Source organism: Eschrichtius robustus, chromosome 11 (assembly GCF_028021215.1).
Source record: "Eschrichtius robustus isolate mEscRob2 chromosome 11, mEscRob2.pri, whole genome shotgun sequence".
Lineage (NCBI taxonomy): Eukaryota > Metazoa > Chordata > Mammalia > Artiodactyla > Eschrichtiidae > Eschrichtius > Eschrichtius robustus.
Window position 1 is genome coordinate 84,258,838 of NC_090834.1, and position 26,679 is coordinate 84,285,516.

The 26,679-nt window shown below is 37.3% G+C and overlaps 1 protein-coding gene across 1 annotated transcript in view; it reads left to right on the forward strand.

The window, feature by feature from the left end:
• LOC137772245 (hypoxia-inducible factor 1-alpha inhibitor-like) overlaps positions 1 to 26,679 on the forward strand; it is a 155,318-nt gene that overhangs the window by 122,910 nt on the left and 5,729 nt on the right. The window contains 1 exon segment of the mRNA XM_068556110.1: positions 24,195 to 25,231. Within this exon segment, the coding sequence (XP_068412211.1) occupies positions 24,195 to 25,231 (1,037 nt within the window).

Sequence of the window (26,679 nt, forward strand, 5' to 3'; positions counted from 1 at the left end):
AAGCCTCCACTTAAAAGCGTAACATGGGAGAAACCAGAACACTTTACTTTTGGGGATACATTGTGGGGGCTTCCAATTGGGAAGGAATATGTTCACTAGTTTGATTGAAAAAGACTTGGGAAAAAAATCCTCTTTTTAACAAGAAAAGGTATTAAATGTTTTTTAAAAAAAGAAGAAAATTCTGAATTAAGTTCTTGTTCCAGGAACCATATTAAGAACTCTATGCCCAATTTCTTACTTAAGACTTAAACCATAAAGTAAATAATATTATTAGCCCCATATAAGGAAATTGATGTTTAGAGATATTGACTCACCCAAGACCAGAGACCAACTGAATGATAGAGCCGGAACTCTGATCTCAGATTATCTGACCCCCAAACCTATCCTTCTCATCAATGCTACTCAAAGCACTGCTTTGTTTATGTGTTCTATATCATATTACACCTAAGAGAAATTATTTGATTCAACGAGCCTATGAAGCATGTCTATAAAGCCTTGGAGAAACTGTACTTAGACCTTAAGAGGATATAGAGAGCCAAAAGTAGATTTAGAGTTCCTAGTAACCTCCATAGTTTATTCTTGGCTTCCTCAATAGAGGCAAAATCCAAGAGCATTAGAGCTGGAAAATGTCTTTAAAGGTCATCTTGTTTAATGTCTTCATTTTAGAGATGACGAAACTGAGGTTTGAGCAATGATAGGACTTTCCCAATGTCGTCCAGGTAAGTTGTGGCAGAGCTAGTCCAGGGTGTTCACTGCTTTGGAAAGACAGAAAAAAAGAAAAAAAATCTATTGGTAGCATGATATGAACACAATTTAAAATAATTATCAGGCTGGGATTAAAAATAGCCAAACATGCTTGATTAGATCTACTCTTGGGAGTTAAATACTTGTGGTGTAGCTTAGTAGGAATGGATACATATATCTTAACTTCAGTCTGTGTTCTTGATAGTTTTTTGAAACCAACCATTAAAAAAGTGATTTATTTGACCCTGGTGCATGCTAAGACAATTTACGAGCTTGTGATAAAAAGGGATAAGGTTGTGTTAAAGAATGATGTGTAGATATGCTTGGGTAGTTTTGTTGAATCAATAGATACTTGGGTCTTGCCATTATATAATTTGTTATTTGACATCTTCATTGGGGAAATTTACTATCTGCCTACTCAGTGAACTCACAGCTAATACCAAATTTGAAATGATGTGAAAATCAGTGTTTTACATATGCTACTTCATTAAAATGGATATGATTATTATTAAGCCAAGCATGGGATCAGCTCATAGTAGAAGCCTAAGGAATGGCATTTGCTTGTCCAGTTTTAGGCTGTACTGGAAATAATTCAGATACAGCTTCTCATATCCATATTAGTTGGGGTGAGAACTAAGTAAGAAACTCTGAAAATAGCACACCAAGAGAAAAATTATAGAAAATCTAAATATTCAGCACCATAATGTCAAGCAATCGACCTGAATGACATTGAGGAGGATATTCCTCAGCTGACTGTAAAGTTTGTCTAAAGGAGTCAATATGGCTCTTCCTCAAGTGTAAATTCACAGTAGACTAAAAATTATAGTGAATTTTCCCCTTCAATAGGTACCTTGCTGAAATCCATTCATTAAATGAGTAGTGGGCTTTTCACTTATTGAACTTAATGTGTTAAATGCAGTTCAGGCTCTTTTTTTACTGTCCTGGAGTCCTTTGGTTTTGCCAGGAATAGAGAATGTGGTCCAGATGATGTCTACGTATCTCGACCACCATGATTGCATCCTTCCTTTGGGAAAGAGGTGGCTTAGCTAGAGGTCAAAAGATGCTTGTTCTTGTCTTCCTCATCCTCTTTCTAGCAACTGGGGAGTCCCTTAACTTCTTTGCCCTTAGTTTCCTTAGGTATAAAATGCAGATAATGATCTCAGGGGCATTAGGGGTAAAAATGAAGATAAAAATAATAGGTACAATTTATTGAGCATCTACCATGGGCAAGTGCCTGGGTTAGGGACTTTAAGTGTGTTATTCCATTCAATAATCACTAAAACTCTGGGCAGTAAGCATTATCCCATTTCATAGACAGGAAAAGTAAAGGTTAGCCTCAAAGAGATTAAGTGCTTATCCAATGTCACCTGGCGGAATCAAGGTTTGATATGATTTCTCTGATTTCAAAGTGAATATTCTTAGTCACTAGAGTATGCTGCCTCTGGTAATAAACATATAGAGAGCACTGTTAAAAGCAAATAATGAGGAGGGAAATTACGGAATACCTTCAATATACTTAACATCGTGGAAGGGGTTTTCATAGGTAATCTTATTTAATCCTCATGACTCTTGGGGTAGCTATCTTCACATTTATTATTTATTTACTTTTTCTCTGATTTCAATATATTTCTGTACTTTGCCTACGTAGAAACCAGAACACTGTTGAAATCACACGAGGTCTATGGTATGAAATTACAATATTATAAAATTGAAATTGTCTCATTGGATGTGAAAGAATGGGTTGTGAAAGGGAATGCTGGTTCTTTGTGACGTCCATCTCAAGAGTTTACTTGAGGGCTTTGAGGATTTTCTTTGATATACTAGAAAAGAGTAAGCTAGAAGAAAATAATTAAGGGTCAACACGACTTTTCACACTGGTAAATGTTATAGTTGCAGACATTTGCCTGATGTAGTTTTGCTTTTCTAATAAACCTGAAGTGAGAGCAATAAGGAAGACTCAACATGCTACAGTTTTATTTGGAGATGTGAATTTGCAAGTGTAAAAATTTCCTCAAATATATCTTTTATTTTTGAGGAATAAACATAGATATAGTATTTAGGGAGGATATCTTTACATAATAGACTTCATAAACACTTCTTTTGATAAATGCAAATGGTCTAAGTGGAGAATAGAAATATTATAATCAACAGGACAGTGCTACAGGTGTCTTTTTTTTTTTTTTTTTTTTTTACAGGTGTCTTTTAGAAGAGTGGCAGAAATTTTGATATCATGTGGTGAAAAGTATAGGATGGTTTTCAAAAGATGTAAAAGCTGAATCAGAATACAGACTATTTCTTTGCCTAAAATATTTATTTAAAAAATATCACTTGGCTTTTTAGTTCTCAAGTCTCATAAATATTTATGTGTGTGTGTACATGTGCAGAGAAAGTTTTCAATACATTAATTCTTGTTCTGCCTAGATTCTCCTACATTTCCCTTGTCAATTTGGCTTTACCTTGAGAGAAATAGTTAATTCTAATTGATTTTGGCCAAACTGGCAAAACTCTTTGAAAAGTTTTCAATCACTGTCAGCTTTTCAGGCATTTTCTCATACTCGTGGAAGATGAAAACAGTTTCCAAGCAATATTTCCAAATAGATGATCTTTCTTGATACTTCTTCAGGCACACCGGATCGTTGGCCTTTTGATGCCCGTACCATCAAATGCACCTGTCTTACTCATTTCCAGTCACTGTACAGTTCGCCATAAACCCTCTGCCACCCTTCCCAGGCCTATTCAGAAGATTTTGCTTCTAGCCTGAGTGTCAGGCTCAGTTCTCTTTCTGGTTTGCCTATCACGTGATTGGCTCCAGTTGTCACCAAACCCTTTTGTATCTCTTGTGAGGCACTGCTGCCTGTGTTCTCTGACTGTATCTTCACCAAGGAAGCCATTGTATACCAAGGAAGCTAAGATCCATCCTATGAAACCTGCAAAGATTTTCACTTAAAGACTTTAAACATACTTTCAGAGCTGGAGTGAAATGTGCCAGCCCTGTTGGGGACTTAAAAAAGCTGGTAGGTGGAAGATGTACCACCTTCTGTAGAATGATCTCTGTTGCCAATGGTGGAGCCAAGCTCTGTAACTGGAGACTGAATACCTCTTTCAGTGCTACCAGGAGAGCTGAGAGATATCCAACTCTGAATCAGCTTGACCAACAGCACGACCATGAGAAAAGAATGAAAGGCCCCAGTTACACTTGGCTGGAGTACACAAGATCTCTGTAGTGAATAGTTCATTTCCATGTAAAATTTCCCAGCATTAAGTTAAAAAACAAGTGGCTCAAAACATTTTTAGGATTTACTGCTCGTACATTGCACAGTGAATAAGAATGGGTTTTGTCAAACACATTTGGCAATTATGTACTGTGGGTCAGCTGTAGCTGTGACTTGATGTACCCTGAGTTAGAAGTGTTTGTTCTCTAAAACACATGGTTCCCAGACTTACAGTGTGCTATGATTTGATTTTCAAATGCCAAAAAAAGCTGCAAAATGCACTAACATAGAAACATTTATACAGGGAAATTTTCAGGTGAGGAACTAATTCCAAATGGAGACGAAGACATGGGAGGAAGATAGCATATTAAATGGTCTGTAGTTTCACATTGGTATAGAGATATAATTCTGGAACTTTACATTTTACTTAAATTTATAAACCTTTGCTGCGGGCAAAGCATGAATAAAGTTATGGTACAGAGTCCCCAGTCTGCATGGATTCTTGGTTCTCTCTTATATAACATGGGACCTCAGGGCCTATCCCATGCACACCCCACCTTTCATCCACTAACCCGCCAGCAAAACCACTGGCTTCAGAGTGTGTGAGAGACTAACCTCTATGAAAAGTTGATAGCTGATCCTTGAACAATGAGTAGAAAGAGTCTCTTAAGAAAAGGGAAGAAGATTCATTCTAGAGAAAGAGCTTTTTAAAAGGCTGACAACATTATAGACCTGAATTAAGGTAAACCAACAAAAGCATCTCAGTATTAAGATGATGTACTAGGGTGATAAGATGAGTGAGGGGTGCTGACAGCTGCAAGCACAGAAGGGAATGAGCAAGGTGGGCGTGGAGGCCTGAGTGCCTGTGTGCCTGGTTACACTCATGGGGAGATGGCAGACTGTGGTAGAAAACCAAAGTTAAATGCAGTGAACGTTGACACACTGAGTTCTGAGTTTTAATTACTGATATAGTATGTTTGAGTTATCCCTTGCCAGGGGAATAACTGCCAATAAAAATCTAGTGTCAGATATTAGATAGAAAAGGAGAACTAATTTTTATAAAAGCCATTACTTTAAGCATAGAGGGCTCTGGAATCCAACTGTGATTTAAGTCTTCTCAGCGTTCTGACTAGCTCCTCGTGTAGAAGACCCACCTCACAGGGTTTTTGCGATGATTATATAAGATTCTGATGCTTAGGTCCAGTATAGGCTCAATGCCTATTAAAGGTTTATCCCCTTTCAAAAATTCTCACTTTAACATAATTTTTGTTGGTTTTATAAGAACTCCTGTTAACTTAGTTTTGGGCACCATTCGAGTGTAAAGGGTGAAAAGTTACCACAGGCGAGTGGTATTATTACCCACGTATTTTGTTTTTCAGAAAAGGTTACATGCAAAAAAGGGATTTTATTTGCATCTTCCTTGACTTACAGTCTTTCCTCCTCAGTTCACCCATCATGGGCCTTATTTTGAGGCAACTTGACCAGACTGTTGTACAGATGCCTTCTTTGGTAGAGGGTCCGTAGGGTTCCTGTTTTGAGTCATCAGATCATTTGGAATAAAATCATGAGATCCAGATTGATCAACAAGCTCCAAAAGCCTCATGAGGGTTTTGTCTAACCTCTACTGATTTCGTTTCTCCAAAGTTTATAGTTTAGATCCTCTGGTTCCCATTTTTTTCATTATAGTCTGGCCTGTCAATCTACCTTTCTCTTATTTTATAGTTACACATTTTGGAATTTCTTTAATTTGGCTGCTGGCTCTTAAATTCTTCCATGAGATAAAAGTTTTAGCAGAATCCTGCTAAATTGGTCTAAGAAAGAAAGTTATATCTTGAATAAACACCTATTGTATGAAATTGAATATCTCCTACCATTTGTTGAGGGTACATTTCATTTTTCTTTTCACTTATCATTTGTTAGCTTCTGGGCATATTTAAAAGAAGATCCCAATCAGCCCTGATGGATGCTGATATTTGGCCAGATCTACAACTTAGAACAAAGTAGAGGAAAGACTCAATTATCCTTACTCATGCCTGAATTATCTGTGTAATTGGGACAGAGAATTACAGGCAAAGAACGCTGCCTATTGCTATTTTTAAGCTCTGCTCCCCCTGTGTTGTTCTTCTTATGTTTCACTAGCGCTGTCATTGGCTTTACATATTTTACATATCATAATTAATGATTTGGTTGAACCCTGAGGCTTTCTTAGCAAAAGGTACAATTTGCAAATTGAATAGCAAATAATTACATAGGTGATATCGTTCATGAATAGGAAATGAACAGATATATTATGTGTCTTCAGGTTTGGGTATTTAAACAGCATGTACTCAATTTATTAGTGAGAGGTTACTATTGTCAAAGCCTCAGGTGTGTGTGGGAAGGAAATTAACATTAATAGAGTGATAACTGATCTTTAATGATATAAAGAGAGAATGGTCTACTTGACCTCCAGAGTGCTTAATGGTAAAGAGGAAACACATTCAAATTGATTTTCTCATACAGGTAGAAATCTTTTTGGTCTCTGTGGGTTTTGTTTGTTTGTTTTGTTTTGTTTTCCATTTTAAAATAGAAAGTGGAACCCTAGCCCTTAGAAACAAAACATAATAAAACTCAGTCAAAGACTGGACTTTAGACAAATCTTAGTACTGTGCTTGCATGCCAGTTGTTACATAATTATAATTAGTAGGTATTTCCAATTTTAGTGAACTCTCCTGTTTACTAAGTAATGGGTTACTGTCATTGAAAGTTAGATATCTCCCTTCAAAGGGAAAACCTGCTTTAATACCCAACCTAAAAATGCACTTCCATAACCAAAGACAACTTGGCTATAAATAGACAGTCATGATGTTATTGCAGCTGAGGAGATTTCATCCCATTAGAAACTTCACTCAGAAATGTAGAGGAGTGCTTAATAATGAATGAATGTGATTTAAGGCCACTTTATACTGATGACACTTTTCCTATAAATATTACAGAGACGTTTAAATTTTTATCTCCCGTAATTCTAATGAATGAATTTCCCTGACCCTTACTGAAAGTTATACCTGTAAAGTCTGCAATTTACTGATGATTGCTTGGGCTATTAAAGAGACTAGGATTTCAAAACATTTTCATTTCATTCACAGATTCCTGTAATGCCTTCAGAACCAAAGTTTAAAGAAGCTGGATTGGCTGTGCTTCCAACATTAACCATTGGGAGAGTGTTGTAGTTTCTTTAACAACTAACTTCATTAACACAGTAAAGGTCCAACTAAAGTAGAAACATGGGGGCACACAGGGAGCCACTGTCCTGTGGATGGTGTGCTAGGAAAAATATTTAAAAGGGAGAATGGTGCTGTGGCTGCTACTGCTATATTTTGAAAGAGTGTGTCCAATCCACTTGCATCTGTACTAAAGTATTCCTACTCCTGCGTTCCAGCTTGAAGTATAAAGACTAAGGGACTGGGATGTGAAAGTCTTGCTATAATTATTTCCAGGATTAACACTAACTAAGTAATAACACTAATTAATTTCTATCAAATACAAGAGTGAGCGACGCTACATTTAGCTAGAATTATCCAACTTTTCAGATAACTGTAGCTTAACTCTTCCAGTAATACAGGGTTTAGATTTTATTAATTTATTCATTTTAATGGGATACTGTCTAAATTGCCAAACTTATATGGCCCAGGCCGAAAGTATATCAAACATATAAATTCATCCATCAACATATTTTGAGTATCCGTAAGTGATTGAATCACTGTGTGGGGGTAAGAGTGTGCTGTTTCAAGAAATATATACACAAAATTCACAAGAATATGGGCAGAAAAGGTACTATGAGAATAGCATAGGGAGAGATGCACTGGAGAACTTTCTAGACATGATGTTGGACTGAATTTTAATGATGAGCTCTTTCTTGTTAACGGAAGAAAATACATTTCAGGCAGAGAACAAGTATACAAAGCATCCATAAGTAGGGAACAACATTTAAATTCTCTGATAACATATGTGATATAGGTTCATCCTTTTCCCTCATGCCTCCCCCAGCTGAAAGTTTCCTCAGATGTTTAATTAGTCACTGTAAATGTGATCTCCTCAACATCTCCTGAAGCTCTTCCTCCCTATCTTTTCTGCCCGTGGCCACTGATTTAGTTCAGGTCCTCCTTTTTTCTTCTATGGATTATCACAGTAGCCTTCATACCTCCAGCCTTACCTTCCTTTATCCCATTATTCACACTTTTCTCAAAATGAGCTTCTTGAAACATATATCCAATCCCATCACTCTCTTCTTCTGACTCCACTACCTCCTGGATGAAGGTCAGACTCCAAGTTCAGGGCCTCTTCTCCTGTCAAGTCCCCGTGTCCACATTCACAAATGGATTCATTCACAGTTCTCCAAATATTTCATGCTTTTTCCTGTCTCCTTGCTTTTATATTCAATATAAGTTCTTTTCTATGCCTCTATTCCTAGAACACCCTTAATTCTTCATCCCTTAACCCAATATGTCTTTCCAGACACATTTCAAGTATCCTCTCCTCTTGGAAGCAATTCCTGGTTCCTCCTGCTTCAGTTACATGTAACTTCTTTGTTTTCTCATAATACACATTCCTGTCTTCTAACATGTATCACACAGTAGTAGACAATCCTCTGTGTGTGTGTGTGTGTGTACTTTATCTCTCCATATATGACTCCTAACACAATATTGTACATGATAGAAATTATCAATGAATTAATTAAATGAATAAGCTACTTCTTCCCAGGAATGCAGTGTGTTTATTATTCTTATAATATATCCTCATATCAACACCTTATAGAAAATTCAGTTATCTTGAAGCTGTCTTGATAATTTTGGCACATTTATTGCCTAGGACAGTTCCCAGCTCATAGACTTTGATCCATAAATACTTGTTGACTGAATGAATAAAGGAACTAGTGTTATGGGTTGAATTGTGTCCCCCACTCCCACACACACACACACACACACACACACAAGTTGTTGAAGTCCTATCCTCCAGTACCTGTGAATGTGACATTATTTGGAAATAGGGTCTTTGCAGATGATCAAATTAAGGTGAGGTTATTGGGGTGGGCCCAATTCCAATATGACTGTTTCCTTATACAAAGTAGAACTTCGGACACGGAGACAGAGACATAGGGAGAATGCCATGTGAAGATTGGATTTGTGCTGCCAGAAGCCAAGGAATGCCAACAACTGCCAGCTAACCAACAGAAGTCAGGAGGGGGTCATGGAACAGATTCACCTTCATAGCCTTCAGAAGGATCCTTCCTTGCCTACAACTTCATCTCAGGCTTCTAGGCTCCCAGAACTGTGAAGCAATGAATTTTTGTTGTTTCAAGGCACTCAGTGTGTGGTACTTTGTTACAGTAACCCTAGGAAACTAATACATCTAGGGACAAAGATTTAGATATTTCATTGCATCCAGGGGCTGGTATGGCTCTGTAGGTAGCCTGTAGTAGCACTAATGAAGATTATAGACGTCACGAAGGCAGAAGGTCAAGCATTTTTTTCAACAATGGCTAGTGAGAGAATTACTGTAGGTATTATTTAAAAAACTGTAGGTATTATTAAAAAAAAAAAAGATACAGATTCTTGTGGTGGAAATATTGGGGGCAGTCTACACTTTACAATTGAGAATTGAATTTTCAGATTAGTGACCAGGCATGTGTATTTTTATAAAAAGCTGCAGGTAAGCCCCAGTGTGGGTGGTGCCAGCTCCCTCCAGGCTGCCTTCTCTTCTCAGTGTGCATTCTGCTAATGGTTAGATTGCAGTGGGAGTGAGCCAGGCCTCCTTGTTCCTTTTCTGATGAGGCTCTGTCCATGGGTGATAAACCTATGTTTACTTTTACAATTGCAAACTTTTCTCATTTTTTTGTTTACCTATCTTTCTGTTTTCCCAAACTCACCTGCGGTACTTAGTCCTGATAAAACTTCTGAGCTTTACCATGCTTTCCTATTATTTTTATTTAAGGAAACAAGCCTTTTTCTTTTCTTTCCTTTCCTTTCCTTTCCTTTCCTTTCCTTTCCTTTTCTTCCCTGGGTCTTGCTTTTTTTTTTTTTTTTTTTTTTAACTCTACCTTGCTCTCAAATGTTGCTCTCCATGTCAGAATGGCTGAACTCAGACATTGCCACGGAGACTAGTTAAACATAAGTCTTTCCAGGTTAACTCTTGATTTATTATCTGATGAAGTCTTTTGCCCGTTTGAATTTAAAGCAAATAAAAATCCCCAGAGAATCAGAGGGAAAGAATATAGTGTTAAATGACTGTTTTACTAGGATTCAAAAGGGAAAGATACTTTCAGAACCAGGCTAATGTGCACAACTTATGAAGAAATACAGAGATTTAAGTGTTTTGTGTTTATTTCCATTTAAAAATATCAAAACAAAATGGGATCAAAGGGTTTGAATTTAGTGCACATGAAAGAGCTTGTAGAACTTCCCTTGCATTTAGAGCAATCGGCTAGAGCACAACTTAAGTGGAAATGGATGTTTGAAAAAATCTATATGCTCACTGCAGAATGATATGTTTGTGAGACTTGCTAAGTGCTTACATTAATACATCCTGAAGTACTTTCTAATCAAACATATTATTGCATTACTTTCCACACTGGTGTAAGTTGGAAAGTTTCCTCATATGTTAGTGGTTTTTAAAAATGACATATTAAGTCCTCATTGCAGATCCATTTCATCATCTCCCATTATTCTAAAATGTTTTGTTAGTTTCCACCAAACTTGTGGCTGGCCATAGTTATGCCTCGACATACCAGGCTATCAGTTTGGAGACGGTGCATCTGTTGTCTGAACTTTGCAAATCAGGAAGTGTCACTTCCACAGTTAGACCAGTGGTTATTGGTATATGTGTTGGAAGGGAGAATACCTGCGACGATGACAAATGAAAATACTTTCTCTGTGGAAGCTCAAATCATTTTTGTGAAGCCAAGTTCAAGGCCCATCCAACATATGTCTATAGTGACTTGTGGCTGAAATTTTACACCTGTTTATATTATACATGAATTGAGCCTGGTATCATGTGAATTGTTGATGGTGAAACTTGAAACCGTGTGAAAATTATCCGGTTTCATGTTTGGTTTCCAAAGCAAGACTCAGGCAATAGTTACAGAATGTTCAACTGAACCTGGGTGAGTTTGTATAATTCTCCTGGTTTAAACCCAGGGAAATGTTTGTCGTCCTACCTAGCTATGACATAAAACTATGAAGCAAAAAGGAAACATGATCATGAATGTCTAGGGAAATGTTTAACAGGGATCGGGGATAAACTAAAGAAGCTGGTAAGCCCAAGGATGGTATAGAACACTGAGGGTGCAGCCATTACAGTCCCATACACTTTGAAACTTTCTGTTATTCCTTCAAGTGTCATCTTCTTTGTGAAGCTTTCCTTGACCCCACAAATTAGCATTAGATAATTCTGTCCTCTGTGCTTCCAAAATATTTTATTTCCATCTATTATAAAAGTAGATACTTTTGGGGGGCAACTTTGTTTATTTCTTGTTCCCCCCCACTCCTACACTGTGGACTCCAGAAAGGCCTAAACTTTTATTTGTATTCATCTTTGGGTTTCAAAAACTTTAATTTGTATTCATCTTTGTGTTTCAAAGACCTAGTATAGTGCCTACCATGTAATAGTCAAGCAATATTTGTTGCATGAATAAATGACAGAATTGGTTGACTGTGTGTCATCATTTTTATTTAGCTGTTTGAGACATGAGTGTAAACAGAATGTCAAGCCGTAAAAAGAGAGCAGAAATTCCTAAGAAATTGGCTTAGTGTTGTAAATAAGCTCCAGAACTTGGTAAATGTGGAGAAGACTTGAGGAGACCAAAGAATGAATTAAAATGAGTTGTTCTTAAAATCAAACTTTAGAAAACAGAGGCTAAGTCTATGAAGACCAAATGTAATCCAAAAGGAAACTTAGATGTGAAATGATGGGCTTTGATAAAGAGGATCATGACCAGTTATTGGTTATCTCCACTAGGATAAAGCAAGAATAAATAGAGTAAGGATTAAGCAAGATATAAAAAAGCTGTTACATCTTGCGATAGGTTACTATGGTGCATCAGAATATTTTCCTGCTTCAAACTTCATCTAATAATTGTCCACATTGCCATCAAAGGAATGATTCCAAATTCCAAGACTGAAGATACCTTTTCGGAGCTGAAAACCCCTCATTGAATATTTTTTACTTCCAGTATTATTTTCTAAACTTGCCTGAAAATAATAATTCCTCCAGGACACCGATAAACAACAGAGATTCCTGCTCATCCTCTGAATGAGAATCTTGGGAGGTGGGTGTTGGGAGTCTGTTTTTTAATAAAACATTTGGTTATTCTTATCCTTAAGCAAGTCTGGATTTATCTCCAGGATAAAGTGCCTTTTCCTTAGAAAAGCATCCTAGGTCCACTCTCTTGTACATGGCCTCATTTGCCATGTACCCCCATAATGATCCAGTAATGGTAACATACTGTTTCTCTTTGCTATTTCTTTCCAAATGCTATTATCTCTACTTAAATTCTGTTCACAATTTAAACCGACCTCAAATGACACTTTCTCGAAAACCTTTTTTCACCCTCCCAGAATAAATACTACACTTTCACATCACATTCTCTTTATTTGTTCTTCATTTATATTTTTCTATATCAGGATCTTCTTAAGATTAATAAATATGTCTAATTTATTAATATTATTGTCCAAGACCCAGCATAGTGCCTGGACATAATAGAGCATGTATATTTCTCATCTTCCATTGTGTACCAGATAGCTCTTCACCGTACATAGTTTGCCCTTTGTCAAGAACCATCCCACGTGAAGCCCCCTCCATGATGACTTTCTGCATGGCTTTAGACTTCCAGTGATAGCTCTTCTTTACAGTCATCCATAATTACCACATCCTGTTTGCTTCTCTTTTTTTTTTTTTCTTTCTTTTATTTTTTTAATGTATGTCTGTCTGACTAGAGTGCAAGTAGCTTCTGAGCAGGGAGAACATATTATGTTTTATTTTCATGTACCCCTGAGTTTGTGGTATTTCATAAACAGCCTGAAACTGTATATAATTTTTAAAAGTATGTGCCCCTTTTTTGGGAGAGAGAGCTCATAACTTGAATTACATTCCAAAGAGATGTACAACCTCAAATCATTTAAGAGCAACTCTTCTGAATTTGCAATAAGAATGGTAAGAATAATTTACTTGTGCAGGATTTTACAATTTACAAAGAACTTCCTCATGCATTACCTATTCATTCTGTATAGCAGCCCTGAGAGGCAGCCGTGGCAGACATTCTTAGCTCTATTGATCAAATAAGGAAACCAACACTCAGGGTGGTGAAGGGCCTCCACTGGACAGTAAGTCTCACGACTCCAGAGCTGGAGTTCTTTCCACTATATGCACCAATGGCTTCGTTCCATAAACACTGGTTTATTTAATCTTCTTTGGACACATGGAGTAGGCTAAGCTCCTGCAAGCAGCAGACAGGCAGGTAAAACTTGAATTACCCTTTACACTTAATGAATGAGGTGAGTTACTTTACTCTGCCAGTCATTTGTCTTCAGTGTCCTGCTTTTGTATAAAAGGAACTTCCTTTTCATGCTTTCATCCTAAATACAGATTCATTAGGAAAATCCCTGGACTCTCAACACCAGCATCTTCTTGTTCATCATTGAGAAACATTTGTTGAATGCATTTCATATGCAAGGCACTGCGCTTAGTGCTAACACCTGTAAATACATGAGCTGATACGTGCAGACCACTGGACAATTAAGACTAAAATAAACCAGCTGGTCCAGCCAGCATTAGGAAGCTGCATCACTGAAATACTGTTTCAGTAATACTTCATGGACTGAGGGCCTTAAAGTGAACTATATATACCCTTTGAACTGGTCATTCTACTGCTAAAAATTGGTCTTATATAATTCTAAATCTAGAAAGCTCTTTATGTTCTAAGTAGCATTATTTAAAATGGTAAAAGAATGGAGACAACCTAAATCTCCAGCAATAGATCAATTGATATTTAAATTTTGATTCATTACTTGTGGATGAACAATTGATCCTTAATCTTTTTTCTACCCCAACACACTGGAGGGAATGCAACATCTTTATCTATAGCATTGGCTCACCAATACAGAGATTCACAGCTGAAGTAACAAGAAAAAAGAAATAAAACTAAAAATCTTTTATGAAGGACAGAAGGTATACATTGAAATGCACCTCATAAAGTCCTGCTACTCTCCTTCTTCCTGGGATAAGGAATATTCTTACTTTGTGGAAAATTCATGGTTCCTGACATTAGAAAACACTCATCTCTTGATTGTGGCTATCCACTATTCCTCCTGGCTGTGCTCTTAGAAACAGGAGCTTCCCTTTCTTTGGGAAATTGCTCTTCCCCAACTTCTTATAGTTTTAAGGGGGAGAGGGGTCTACCCCCACACAGCGACTGATCCAGGTCCACCAGCGTCCTTCCCTGGGAGCCAAGAAAGCTCATTCCTCTGGGATTCTAAGTGGGAGGATGTCGAAGTACTCTCCCTCTTCTTGCCACATTATGTGAATATTTCCTATTTGTAGTAATTGAGAAAAATACCTGATCAACCCCTGTTCTTCTAAGTTACATGAATGAGCCTTTTCCTTCTAACATTTTTTTCCCTTAAGCTCATTCAGTTTGGATTTTTGTCACTAGCAACCAAAATATTCCTGAGTATAACAAGTTAATATGGATCCTACCAATACAAACACACTTAAAACAAATTAAAATACACTAAAATTCCAAAATTTTATTCATAGGGAAAATACTGTATGGAACGGTTCCAAAGTAATGATTATTGATTTATTAGAGATCAATTTTTCTCTCAATCTTCCTACATTTCTGTATTCTCTCCCAGATTTTCTGTAATAGGTATATGCTTCATTTTAAACTGTAAACAGCAGCACTCACAATACACGTAGTCTGGCACCGTGGCAACCTCCCAGAAGAGGAAGGGGACAAGAGAGGGAGAGATGTAGGCAGTTAGGTATAGACTGCTTACTGAAAAGTATATTGTTTCCTTTTCACTTCCACCAATTGCTCCTTGAGAAAATATGCTAAGCGCCACTGAAATGTTTAAGTTACATGCTGTCAGACATCTATAGCTGTCATGAAGGTTAGTAGTGAAAAATGTAGTGAAAAATGTTAAATCGACATTTGTTCCTGAGGAGTGCATAGGTGTTTTATTGGGAGAGAATGTCAGATAAATAGAGGGAAAGGTTAAAAAAGAAGGCTTTCATTTAAATGGATAGCAAAGAGTAAATATCTTGGTAAATCTTAATAGACTCACGCGATGTTTTGACACCACTGGTATGAAACTGCCAAAAGGGGTACTTACTGGGCCAGGGCGAAGATGGACCAACGCAGCAAGCCATCTACAGTCTAATCCCAGTAGCCTATTGTTAGATAATGTTTGACTACTACTTCAGGAGGAATGAAATGGCTGTGATGATCTGTATATCCTCGTAGCTTTATCAGCAACTGACAGAGCCTTGAATATGGCAGACACCTTAGGTTATATTTCTTTATCTGAAAGGAGTCCCAGGTTCTGGAGTCCCGTGGTGTATGATAGTCATCCGCTATAAAGCAAGTGAAGATAACAGAGCCTCCACAATAGACTGTAATAGGGTTAAAACTGGTGTTGGTTTCTGAGTAGGCAATTTGCTAGCAAAGCACAGGGCACTTAAAACTGAGCTGAGACTATAGTATCATTGGATTCAGTCTCATTGTCAAGAGATGGATGGAGTAGGGCTCTCCAGGATAATGTAATAGTTATAGATAATGTAATAGTTAAAGGGATTATTAAAAACTTTAATAAGATTATGTATCATCTTTGGAAATTTGGACAGTAAATTTAGGCAGTCACATTTAACCCAAGAATTGGGTTCTGAAAACTGACTTCCCAAAGTAGACAGGATTGAAAGATGACATGGCAAGTTGAAGGACCGTCCCAGACCTGTGTTTCTAAGACATGTTCTGATGACAGATTATAATGTTAATTTGGTGGTTGCAGACATTTACCAAAATACTTCATTATTTGGCCCTGTGATAAGGAGATTAATTTAGCATAGAATTTCATTAGACCTTTATCATGCCTCACCTGGAGCTCTTCCCTAGTTGACTGTCTGACCTCTCAGCCTCCACCTCTTAACCCTTCCAGTTCACCTTCCCCACCACTATCAGAATGATCTTCAAAAAAAAAAAAAAAAATCTTATGAGAACTTGCTTCTATCCAAAACAAAAGAAAACAAGAACGGAGGAACCAATTCTCTCTTTTAGTTTTCTGTTGCCTAGAAAATTGTCTTCTTCTTTATCTTGATATTATATCTCACCTCAACCTACCTGTCTGTACCACCTCTTGCTGCTCTTTACATGGCTCCCATCTTCTTCAGCTACCTTAAAGTTCCAAATGTTCCTTAATATGTCACAATTTTTCATGTCTCTGAGATTTTATTTGCATATGTTTTTCCTCTGATTAGAGTGCTTTTGCCTCCTTCTTCGTCTGGGGAAGGTAGTGAATCGTGAGGCAGGAGAGAAACATGGAAGAGTGTAGTGGAGAGCTGTTAAATATTGGTGGAGAATTTGCACTTTACCCTAAGGTCAGAAACTAGAGACTCAGATGATCTTGAATCAGAACACTTGGGGTGATAGCTGTCTGAAATTTCTTTCTCTTTTCAGGGATCTGGGATCTCTGGAAAGAAAAAGACTCCATAACAGACCCTGACAACACAGTGTTATAATTCCCCTGATAAAAAAAAATCTCCACTTTACAAATGAGGAGACTGAGAACCACACAGTTGTGCCTAGAATCTTGTGACTGGTAAATCCGTTATACCATGCTGCACCTAGACTACCTCAAGTATCCCATCTCAACTGCTTCTTGACACTTTGCTTGTACATCTGCTTTAAGATCTGTCAAGTGGTGTTGTAACTTACAAACTTGCAATTTTTTCTTCCTCTCTAAGTTGAAGTCTACAAGAATATGTCATTCAAGTTTATTGCCACAGTGCCTGGCACATTATAGGCAAGTCAAAGAAAAAAATTGTGGCATGACTCATAAGTAGAAGAAAACTTGGTCTGAAAGCACCTTTTTAGTCATTGCATCCACAAAATATATTGTGTTCTACCCAAATTGGTACTTACAATGGCCCTATTTACTATTTTTATTTATAATCTAGATGACAGAATGGTGACCAGCAATACTGTTATAGCCAATAATATTTTGCCTGACTCCAAAAGAAAAGGATTTATATTTAAAGTGTCTTAGGAATTTGAGAAATGTGAAGATGTGATTCAATACTCTTTATAATTACTATGTAAAGAAAAGAAAAATAATCTCTGAATGTATATTACACAGGACAAGCTTTAAGAAGATCCCAGAAAAGAATTTGTAGATCGTTTTGGATCAAAAGCAAAATATGAATTCATAATATTCATACTTTATTGGGGTTTTTTTTCATTTTTTTTAACTGATTTTTTTTTTTTCCTATGTTTTGGCTGTGCCACGCATGCGGGATCTTAGTTCCCCAACCAGGGATCGAACCCGCGCTCCCTGCAATGCAAGCACGGTGTCTAAACCACTGGATCTCCAGGGAAATCCCCATGCTCTATTGTTAATTAAGTAAAACACATGTGAATTGGTAATGAAGTATAAAGTTATCTGGATTATTTATGGTTCTTAGATGACTGAACCTCTATCTATACTCTATGACTTAAACAACATATAAAAACTTGAAAAACATCCATTGATAAAGGAAAAAGGTGGGTAGGCAGTGATAAAAATTGACATCTAATATGGATTAGGCATGTTGTTATAAATGATTTATGCATTGTCACATTTGATCCTCACAGCAACCCTGTGAGAAAGTTGAGTAAACTGGGTCTCAAATAAGTTGCCATCCAATTAGTCAATGGAAGAGCCAAGACTCTCATCCAGAACTGAGTCCAATTCCTATAACCTTTACCCAGTACCACACTGCCTTCAGAAGAAATTTGATTTCTGTGACCTAGAGAAAATAATATTGCAAGGGCCTATGAATATTATAAGGAGTATATATTTATACATAATATGAGAGTCCCTGCTTCCATCAAAGCCTGGACATGAGACCACCCGGTTATAAGTTTCAGTTAGGTCATTTGAAGAGGACACTAGAATATATTGCCTTGGAAAGTGGTGGAGTCTTCTTGGGAGGTCAGATAAAGAAAGTTTTAAAGGCCTACAGCTTTCTCTCTGGAGGTGAAGTAGTCATAATGATGAAAGTCTCATTTCAGCCCTAACTTTTGATTTTAGTTAAACAGGGTACTAAATGCCGATCGAGCATCTTTAGAGACTCCAGGGAAGGCAGCAATTAGTACTGCTCTGCTGTATAGGGTAGCAGGACTTCTGTTGGAACAGCTGTTTGTTGATCCAGCTGACATTCTCTTTCATCCACCCATCCATTGTTCTCCTTAAACAATAGCGAGATACAAATGTGAGTTTTACTCGCTCTAATGAAAAGGGTAGAGTTTCTTTCCCTATAAATATTTTCAAAAGCCTTGATGATTCATGAGATTTGCACAAATACATTTAGAGCTGAAAGTAAGTGTATAACGCATTTGGAGAATACTCTGCCCCTGGCATAACAGGGAGAGGAGGGCTCCTACATTAAAAATAGCTCTGCTTGTACTTTTAAGGCAAACATGCTCTTCATTACTGTCCTCCCTACCCAACTCCCCCCTGGAAAAAATAAACATTATCCAAAACAAAACCTGACAGAAAAGACGACAGCTTCTTGGGTGGGCATAAATGCAATCTTGCCTGAAGCCAGGGGTATACACAAGATGACCTTTAAAATTTCCTTTCAACCCCATTATTCACTGGGTTTATCTAAACATTGTTTATGAAGGAAGATAAAATATGGATGAGTTTTCAAATGAAGAAAGCAGCAAAGACTTACTGACTCTGTCTTGTTGCAAAAGGGAAATTGGATTTGTACCTTCATCTCCTGCATTTCTCATTTATTTCATTCGGGCATGCGGGGCATGTTACCAAGTATCAAATTCACCTGTGAAACTCAGCTTGTACAATAAAAACATGATGGCTTCATCTCTTTTGCTCTGCAGAATCTACATTTTCATTTCAAGTTAGTAGTCATTCTTGATACTTCTCCCTTAGAGAAGATTCCAAACTTTAAAAAAAATCTCTCTCTGGGCATCTTTCTTTTAGAAACGCTTCTGAAAAGAGGGGCTCAAAGTACATATGAGATTTGACTCAAACACCTGCGGTTTTCCCAAACATTTTCCAAGGTATCCGATCACAAAACCTAATTTTTTTTTTTTTTTTTTTTTATTCCTTGTCTTTCATCTAGACACTGAAACCCACTCATTTAGGGCTGTTTCTTACAATTCAGGATGCAGCTTGAATGCCACCTCTTCAAAAATCTTCCTGACCACCCCAACCTAAAGTAGCCACTCAGTCACTAACTGTCATACCCCGTTGTTCCAAATCTCTACCTTGAATTTGTTACCATCTTATTTATTTAATGCTCACACCTCTCAGTTGGAATGTGTTCCATAATGAGCAGAGGTTAAGTTAGCTTTACTCACCTCTCTACACCCAGCAGTTACAAGAGCTTACAAAGAGTATGTACCCAATTAATATTTGTTGGATGAATGAATGTATGGTGCCCTCAACAGGAAATGCACTGCAAATGTCCATGAATAATTTCATATTATACAAATAACATATGTGTGGAGAAATATAGATACGTATTAGTTACTTGGCATCAAGTTTGTGTTGATTGATAACGATAAGAAAGGTTGAAAAAGCACAAAATTGGGGTGGGTTTTCCCAAGATAGAACATATTAAGGTAAAATGTTAGGGTTTATTCTGGCATTGCCTCTTTATATCAGCAGAACTGCTTTCCTTACAGAAAAACCCAGTAAGAATAAGTTCTTGGCATCCTTGCTGGCTTCAAAGGTTGGATGATCTCTTTTGTCTCCTTTTGAGATCCCTATCCTGTTTCTCCATCTAGTTGACATCTCCTTGAACCCAGGTTTTTTTGTTTTTTTTTTGGCCACACTGTGCTGCATGCAGGATCTTAGTTCCCTGAACAGGGATCAAACCCTCACCCCTTGCAGTGGAAGAGTGGAGTCTTAACCACTGGACTGCTGGGGAAGTCCCAGATTTCTTGATTTTAAACACTATTCTTGGGTCGGACCCCATTTCTTTGAACACATCTTAGTTCCATTTTTCAGTTAAAAATTGTTCATACCCCTTGAAGTGTGTCTGCTCTTAGCCAATTTGGGTAACGGACTAAGCAGACCTGCTTTGGCTGCCTCTGCCAGCAACCAGAGACTGAGAGCCCTGGGTTTTTCTTAAGTGCTTACAATTCTCAAGTCTTTTAAATTATCCCTCTTCTTAGATGATCACTCCTTCCATTTTCATCCTCGCTCCCACATCTGTCTCTGCTCATTCCATTTGACTAGCTTGCCATGTTCTATCAATCGTCAGGTTTTAAATTGTCCCCAATCTGCAGGACGAAGAACAATTTGGAAATCAAGCTATAGCTTTAATATCTGTCTTAATTGGAGCCTATACAAACTGTATTTACTCTGTTTATATTCACAATGTATTTTAAAATTTATTGGCATCCACATTAAGTATGCTTGGAAGACCTCCCTGAAGATAAAGTAGAAATTTTGTATTTCTCAAACTGGGCTTCAAATTGAACATTTCAGTAATGGTAATGCTTTTTAGATTCCTGAAAAAGCTACTTGATTTTTTTCTAAAATTTATGACTGGTGACACCCTTAGCATCAACATTTGATGGAACAGAGTTACAGCCAAGTATATCTTTAGTTGCACAACCAGGATTGGTGAGGGGAAAAGTAAAATAACTTGATCATGGCATTGGAAGTCTTCCATTAGTTGACTGAAAGCTCTATTAAATTACGTTTTTTAAAACGTGAATTTATGTAAGTATAGAAGTATAATTACATAACAATCCTTTGTTCATTTTAGAAAATTTAGAAAGTACAGTTAAGGGAAACACATAAACATACGCACTCCCATCTTCACTTTCAAGCAAGGTTTCACTATTCTGCTAAGATTCTTCCTCAGCCACCCAGACAATTGGCCTTGTCACAAATATATCACACTTTCCCTGTCTTTGCTCAGATCGTTCCTGCAACATGAAAAACCCCTTTAAATCCCTTCTCTTTTTGAAATCATAATTACTATTCAGAGTCTAACTCAAATGCTACCTTCTTTATCAAAATTGCTCATGTCATTTCAGAAGAACCCAATTCTTCCTTCCTCCCCTCTAAACAATCAACTTAGCTCATCCCTCAGACTTTTGAATTTCCTGTGAATTGGTAGTTGGACCTTGTGGATTGAGAAGATTTAGGTTAGATTTATTTTATTTTTTCATGGGGCTATTTGGATCAGAAGGCCCATGTTGTCATTTTCTTTCTCTTTTTATAATTTAGCTGTAATTGATTCTCAATGCCTAGATCCATTAATAATTAGGGGATGTCAAATGATGCTATTCTTATTCAGTTTTTCTTCTGTATTATTAGTTGGAATACTTTTATTAAGGAAAACTTTCCTCTTACTTATCATTTGGTTACTGCATGGTAAAGTTTGATAGGAAAAGCAGAATAGATGCCTGATTTTTACTTCCCTCTGTACTTACCAGTTGTCAAATAATTTGATTCACTAGCATCCTCTGAAGATGACTCTCACTTTTAAAAGATCATTCAGTGTTAAAATTCTATCTAGATGATCTTGTACTATCAGATAAAATGAGAGAAGGTATCTAAAAAGAGACTCCTAACAGCAAACCATTGTATTTTCCATAAACAAATGTTCTATCCTTGTTTTATTCTTCTTTTTCAGAGAACAATAATTTTAAATCTTTTACATGTCTCTACTTATTGCACCTTGGAAATGTCAACCAGCTTCATTATTTTAAATACAGTTTATATGTCAGTAACTCCCAAATTCCTGGATTTGGATCCTGTCTGGATCTTTTCCCCAAATTCCTGTTTCATGTACCCAAATATTTACTTGGCTCTTGACATCTCTACTTAGATGTCTAACAGTTATCTCCTACTCAACATTTCCAAAACTCTATCCCTAAACCTTCTATGCTCAGTTTTTTCCATTTACTAGCGGCAACTCCTTTCCTTCAGTTGATCAGGCAAAAAATTCGAGTCACATATAAGTCCCCTCTATCTTTTATATCCCCTGTTGGCCATTGATTAAAAAATATATCCAGAATATAAATATAATATAAATATTTCTCACTTTCTTCACCACTGCCATCTTGGTTCAATCACCACCATCTCTTACTTGAATTATTATAATAGACTCCAAAGTTTTCTACCTACTTTTGTTCTTAACTCCTACAGTCTAATGCAAGATGTTGAATCATGTCACACTTACACTAAAAGCTCTGTAATACCTCCTCATCTCACTCAGGGTAAAATCCAAAGTCCTTGCAGTGGTTAATAATCTCATCTCCTACTATTACAACCACATTAAACTCCTTATTTTTCCTTTAGCAGACAAATCACCACCTTCTTGGGACCTTTACATTTTTTATTCCTTCTGCCAGGAAGGCCCTTCTTCAGATTTTATATGTGTTTCACTTTTACCTCCTTCATTCAAGTGTTAACTTTTTAGTGTCTCCTTCCCTTGTAATATCACCTTCAGTTGTCATCTTCTAAAAAAGATTTATTTACTTATATTGTTCATATTCTGTTTCCCTCATTAGATCATAAGATCCAAGAGGGAAGGAGATTTTGTTTTGTGCACTATTTTACCCCTTTCTCTTAGAAGAGTGTCTGTCTGCCAGTAGTTACTCAATAGTTATTTGTAGATTTGACACATTAATTCTGAGCTTGTTACTTCTTATGATCTTTAATTTCTTATTTTCTATTTTTCAGTTTTAGAATGTTCATTTGGCCAGTGTTTATAAATTATAATTCTCTTTTAAAATTCTCTCTCTTCTTCTACTTTGTCCAATTTTTTTGTAACTTTCTTAAGCATATTGATCATAGTTACTTAAAGGTCCTTGTTGAATAACTCTAATATCTGAATCATCTCTAGGTCTATTTCTATTGCCTATTTTCTCTCTCGTTTTTTTTTTTTACTTTCAGTTATTTGATTCTGTGGGTTTTGTTTTTGTTTTTGTTTTTGCATGTCTCATAACTTTTGGCTTGATGGATGAAACATTTTAGGGACTCTTTTGATGGACATTTCTCTAAAGCATGTTAAGGTTTTTCATCTGGTACACAGATGGCTGGCAGATTACTATAGTCCTGGTCAGACTTAGTTTTAGGCTTTGTCAAGATAGGTCTATTTAAATTTTGCCCTTACATGTAGTACATAGTCCTCACTTCTAGAATATGGCACTTAATCCTAGGATGGCACCCTTCTGAGGTGAAAACTGAGAAATACTAAAATTTTTGCAAATGCTTCTTTACTTCCATAGGGATTAAACTTTCATTTTTGTTTTCTTGGTGTGGCTGCTGAGATACATTCTTAAACCTCCCATTTGCTGTTTTATTCTGGGTTATTTGGACTCTCACTCTATAAATAATATAATAGAATTTACATATTATTTACATATATTTATAATATATATTATTTTTATATATTTATGTAGTTTAGGAGTCAGTCAGCAGTTGGGAAAGGGGGATTTGAATGTAGATTTTTGGGTTTCTTCTTTGAACTTCCTCACTCTCCAGGCTTTTCCTCTTCAAATGCTAACTCTTTGGGCAGCCCTGAACTCCATCTTCTATTTTTCAATTATCTTCTGTTCTTTTACTTTGTTTCTGGTCTTTGCTTATGCTAATGAAATGCTGTTTTCATTTCAATAACCAGCATAGTAAATTTTATATGTGGTAAGGTATTTACTCTCATCTCTTTTTCAAAAAGTTTCTTAGAAATTACTACATATTTATTTGTTCCATATGTATTTAAAAATAATCTCTCCAGTTTCTTTTTAAAATTTTGAATTCTTCATGCAATCACAGTAAATTAAGCTTACCAGTTGCTGTTTTATTTTGGGTTACTTGGACCCTCACACTAAATATAACATATAACATAACATAACATAAATGTAGTTTAAGAGTCTGTCAGCTGTTGGGAAGGGGGGATTTGAATATCAACTTCTGGGTTTTGTAAGCCAAAATTTAATGTTAATATGCATTATGTATTAAGAATGGCTACTGAGGGCGGCGACTGCGGTGGAGGCTGCGGCCTCGGGCTCTGGAGAACCCCGGGAAGAGGCTGAGGCCCCCGGCCCCGCCTGGGATGAGTCCCAACTACTCAGTTATACCTTCCCGACCTGGCCCATCCTGCATCTCAGTCAGAGCAACCCCGGGGCAGAGGAGCTTACTGAGAATGAGGAGCCTGTGGTGATGACAGACACAAATCTTGTGTATCCTGCCCTAAAATGGGGCCTTGAATAACTGCAAGAAAATATTGACAACAGAGACTTCTCTGTGTACAGTGCCAGCACCCACAAGTTCTTGCACTATGATGAGAAGAAGATGGCTAATTTCCAGAACTTTAAGCTGAGGTCCAATAGGGAAGAAATGAAATTTCGTGAGTTTGTTGAGAAACTGCAGAATATACAGCAGTGAGGAGGTGAAGAGAGGTCGTATCTGCAGCAAACACTCAACGACACTGTGAGGAGGAAGACTGTCATGGACTTCTTGGGTTTTCACTGGAACTGGATTAATAAGCAACAGGGAAAGCGTGGCTGGGGGCAGCTGACCTCTAACCTGCTGCTTATTGGCGTGGAAGGAAATGTGACACCTGCTCACGATGATGAGCAACAGAACTTCTTTGCTCAGATAAAAGACTACAAGCGATGCATTTTGTTCCCTCCGGCTCAGTTTGAGTGCCTCTACCCATATCCTGTTCATCATCCGTGTGACAGACAGAGCCAGGTGGACTTTGACAATCCTGACTACAAGAGGTTCCCCAATTTCCAGAACGTGGTTGGTTATGGAACAGTGGTTGGCCCTGGTGATGTTCTTTACACCTCAATGTACTGGTGGCATCACACAGAGTCATTACTAAATGGGGGCATTACCATCACTGTGTACTTCTGGTATAAGGGGGCCCCCATCCCTAAGAGAACTGAATATCCTCTCAAAGCCCATCAGAAAGTGGCCATAATGAGAAACATTGAGAAGATGCTTGGAGAGGCCTTGGGGAACCCACAGGAGACTGTTCCCGGGACTGCCCTGGTGGCGCAGTGGTTGAGAGTCCGCCTGCCAATGCACGGGGGACACGGGTTCGAGCCCTGGTCTGGGAGGATCCCACATGCCACAGAGCAGCTGGGCCTGTGCGCCACAGCTGCTGAGCCTGAGCTCTGGAGCCCACAAGCCACAGCTGCTGGGCCCACGTGCCACAACTACTGAAGCCCGTGTGCCCTAGAGCCTGCACGCTTCAACTACTGAGCCCACGTGCCACAACTACTGAGCACGCATGCTGCAATTACTGAAGCCTGGGCACATGGAGCCCGTGGTCTGCAACAGGGGAGGCCACCGCAATGAGAGGCCCACACACCGTGGTGAGGAGTGGCCCCCACTCGCTGCAACTAGAGGGGGGCCTGCGCACAGCAACGAAGACCCAATGCAGCCTAGATAAATAAATAAATAAACAAATAAACAACCAACCAAACAAGAAAAGAATGGCTACTGAATTTTATGATTTATTTTAATATAATCACGTTAATTTTCTCCTTTAATATGTAACTTCCAGAGATTTTGACTTAACTGTCAAAGCAATTCATACATCCAAAATTTATAAAATTATGTTACCTTAATGAAAAAAATGTGTTTTTTAATATGCTTTTTCAAATGGGCTCATACTGTGTTTAATATTTTTATAATCTATAATACTTTTCCACTTAACAGTTTAATGTAGGTATATTTCTTGTTTATAAATACAGTCCTACATTACCATACAGGTGACTACATAGTATAGTATTACATGGATAGATACCATAATGTGTCATGTTGGAAATTTAAGTTATGTGAGTTTCTAACTATTAAACACTTTTTAAAGACATTATTCAAGGATGTTTTGAATAATTTTGCAACCTGAAATTTACAAAGTATTTTACTGATTTAGAGAGAAAAGATTATTCACAGTCACATAAATATTTAATTTCTTCCTTTTCTTTCTCAATCATAGCATATGCAATTTTATTGTCAATATTTCAAAACTTTGCAAATTTCCTACACATCCCTAATTCATGATAGTCCATTTAAGAATTAGTAGCCACGCATGGCTACTTTTTTCCTCAGAAAATTTTATAATTATACATGTTGGCTCGGCTTGCAATGATAGAATTTCCATGTATTCTTGTTCTTAACAGAAGAAAATTGAGGGGCAGTCAGAGAGGAAGAATAAGGGGGGCTGTGGAAAACACCCTTTGTGTAAAGTAAAGTAAAATGCGGTGAGGTCACCATCAAAGAATCTTTCCTCCTTAGGAGAGTTCATTCTCTTAGAAACTGTTTGTACCTCAGGTTATCATCTCTACCTTTCACTTGTCCAAATCTTTTTATAGACGGTCATTTCTAGAATACCTTAAGTTAGGTAGTTAAAGATACTGGATACTGGAAGAAATATGTATAACTTCTGAGATAAACTGAAGATAACAATTGGTCAGTGAGCACCAGGATTATAA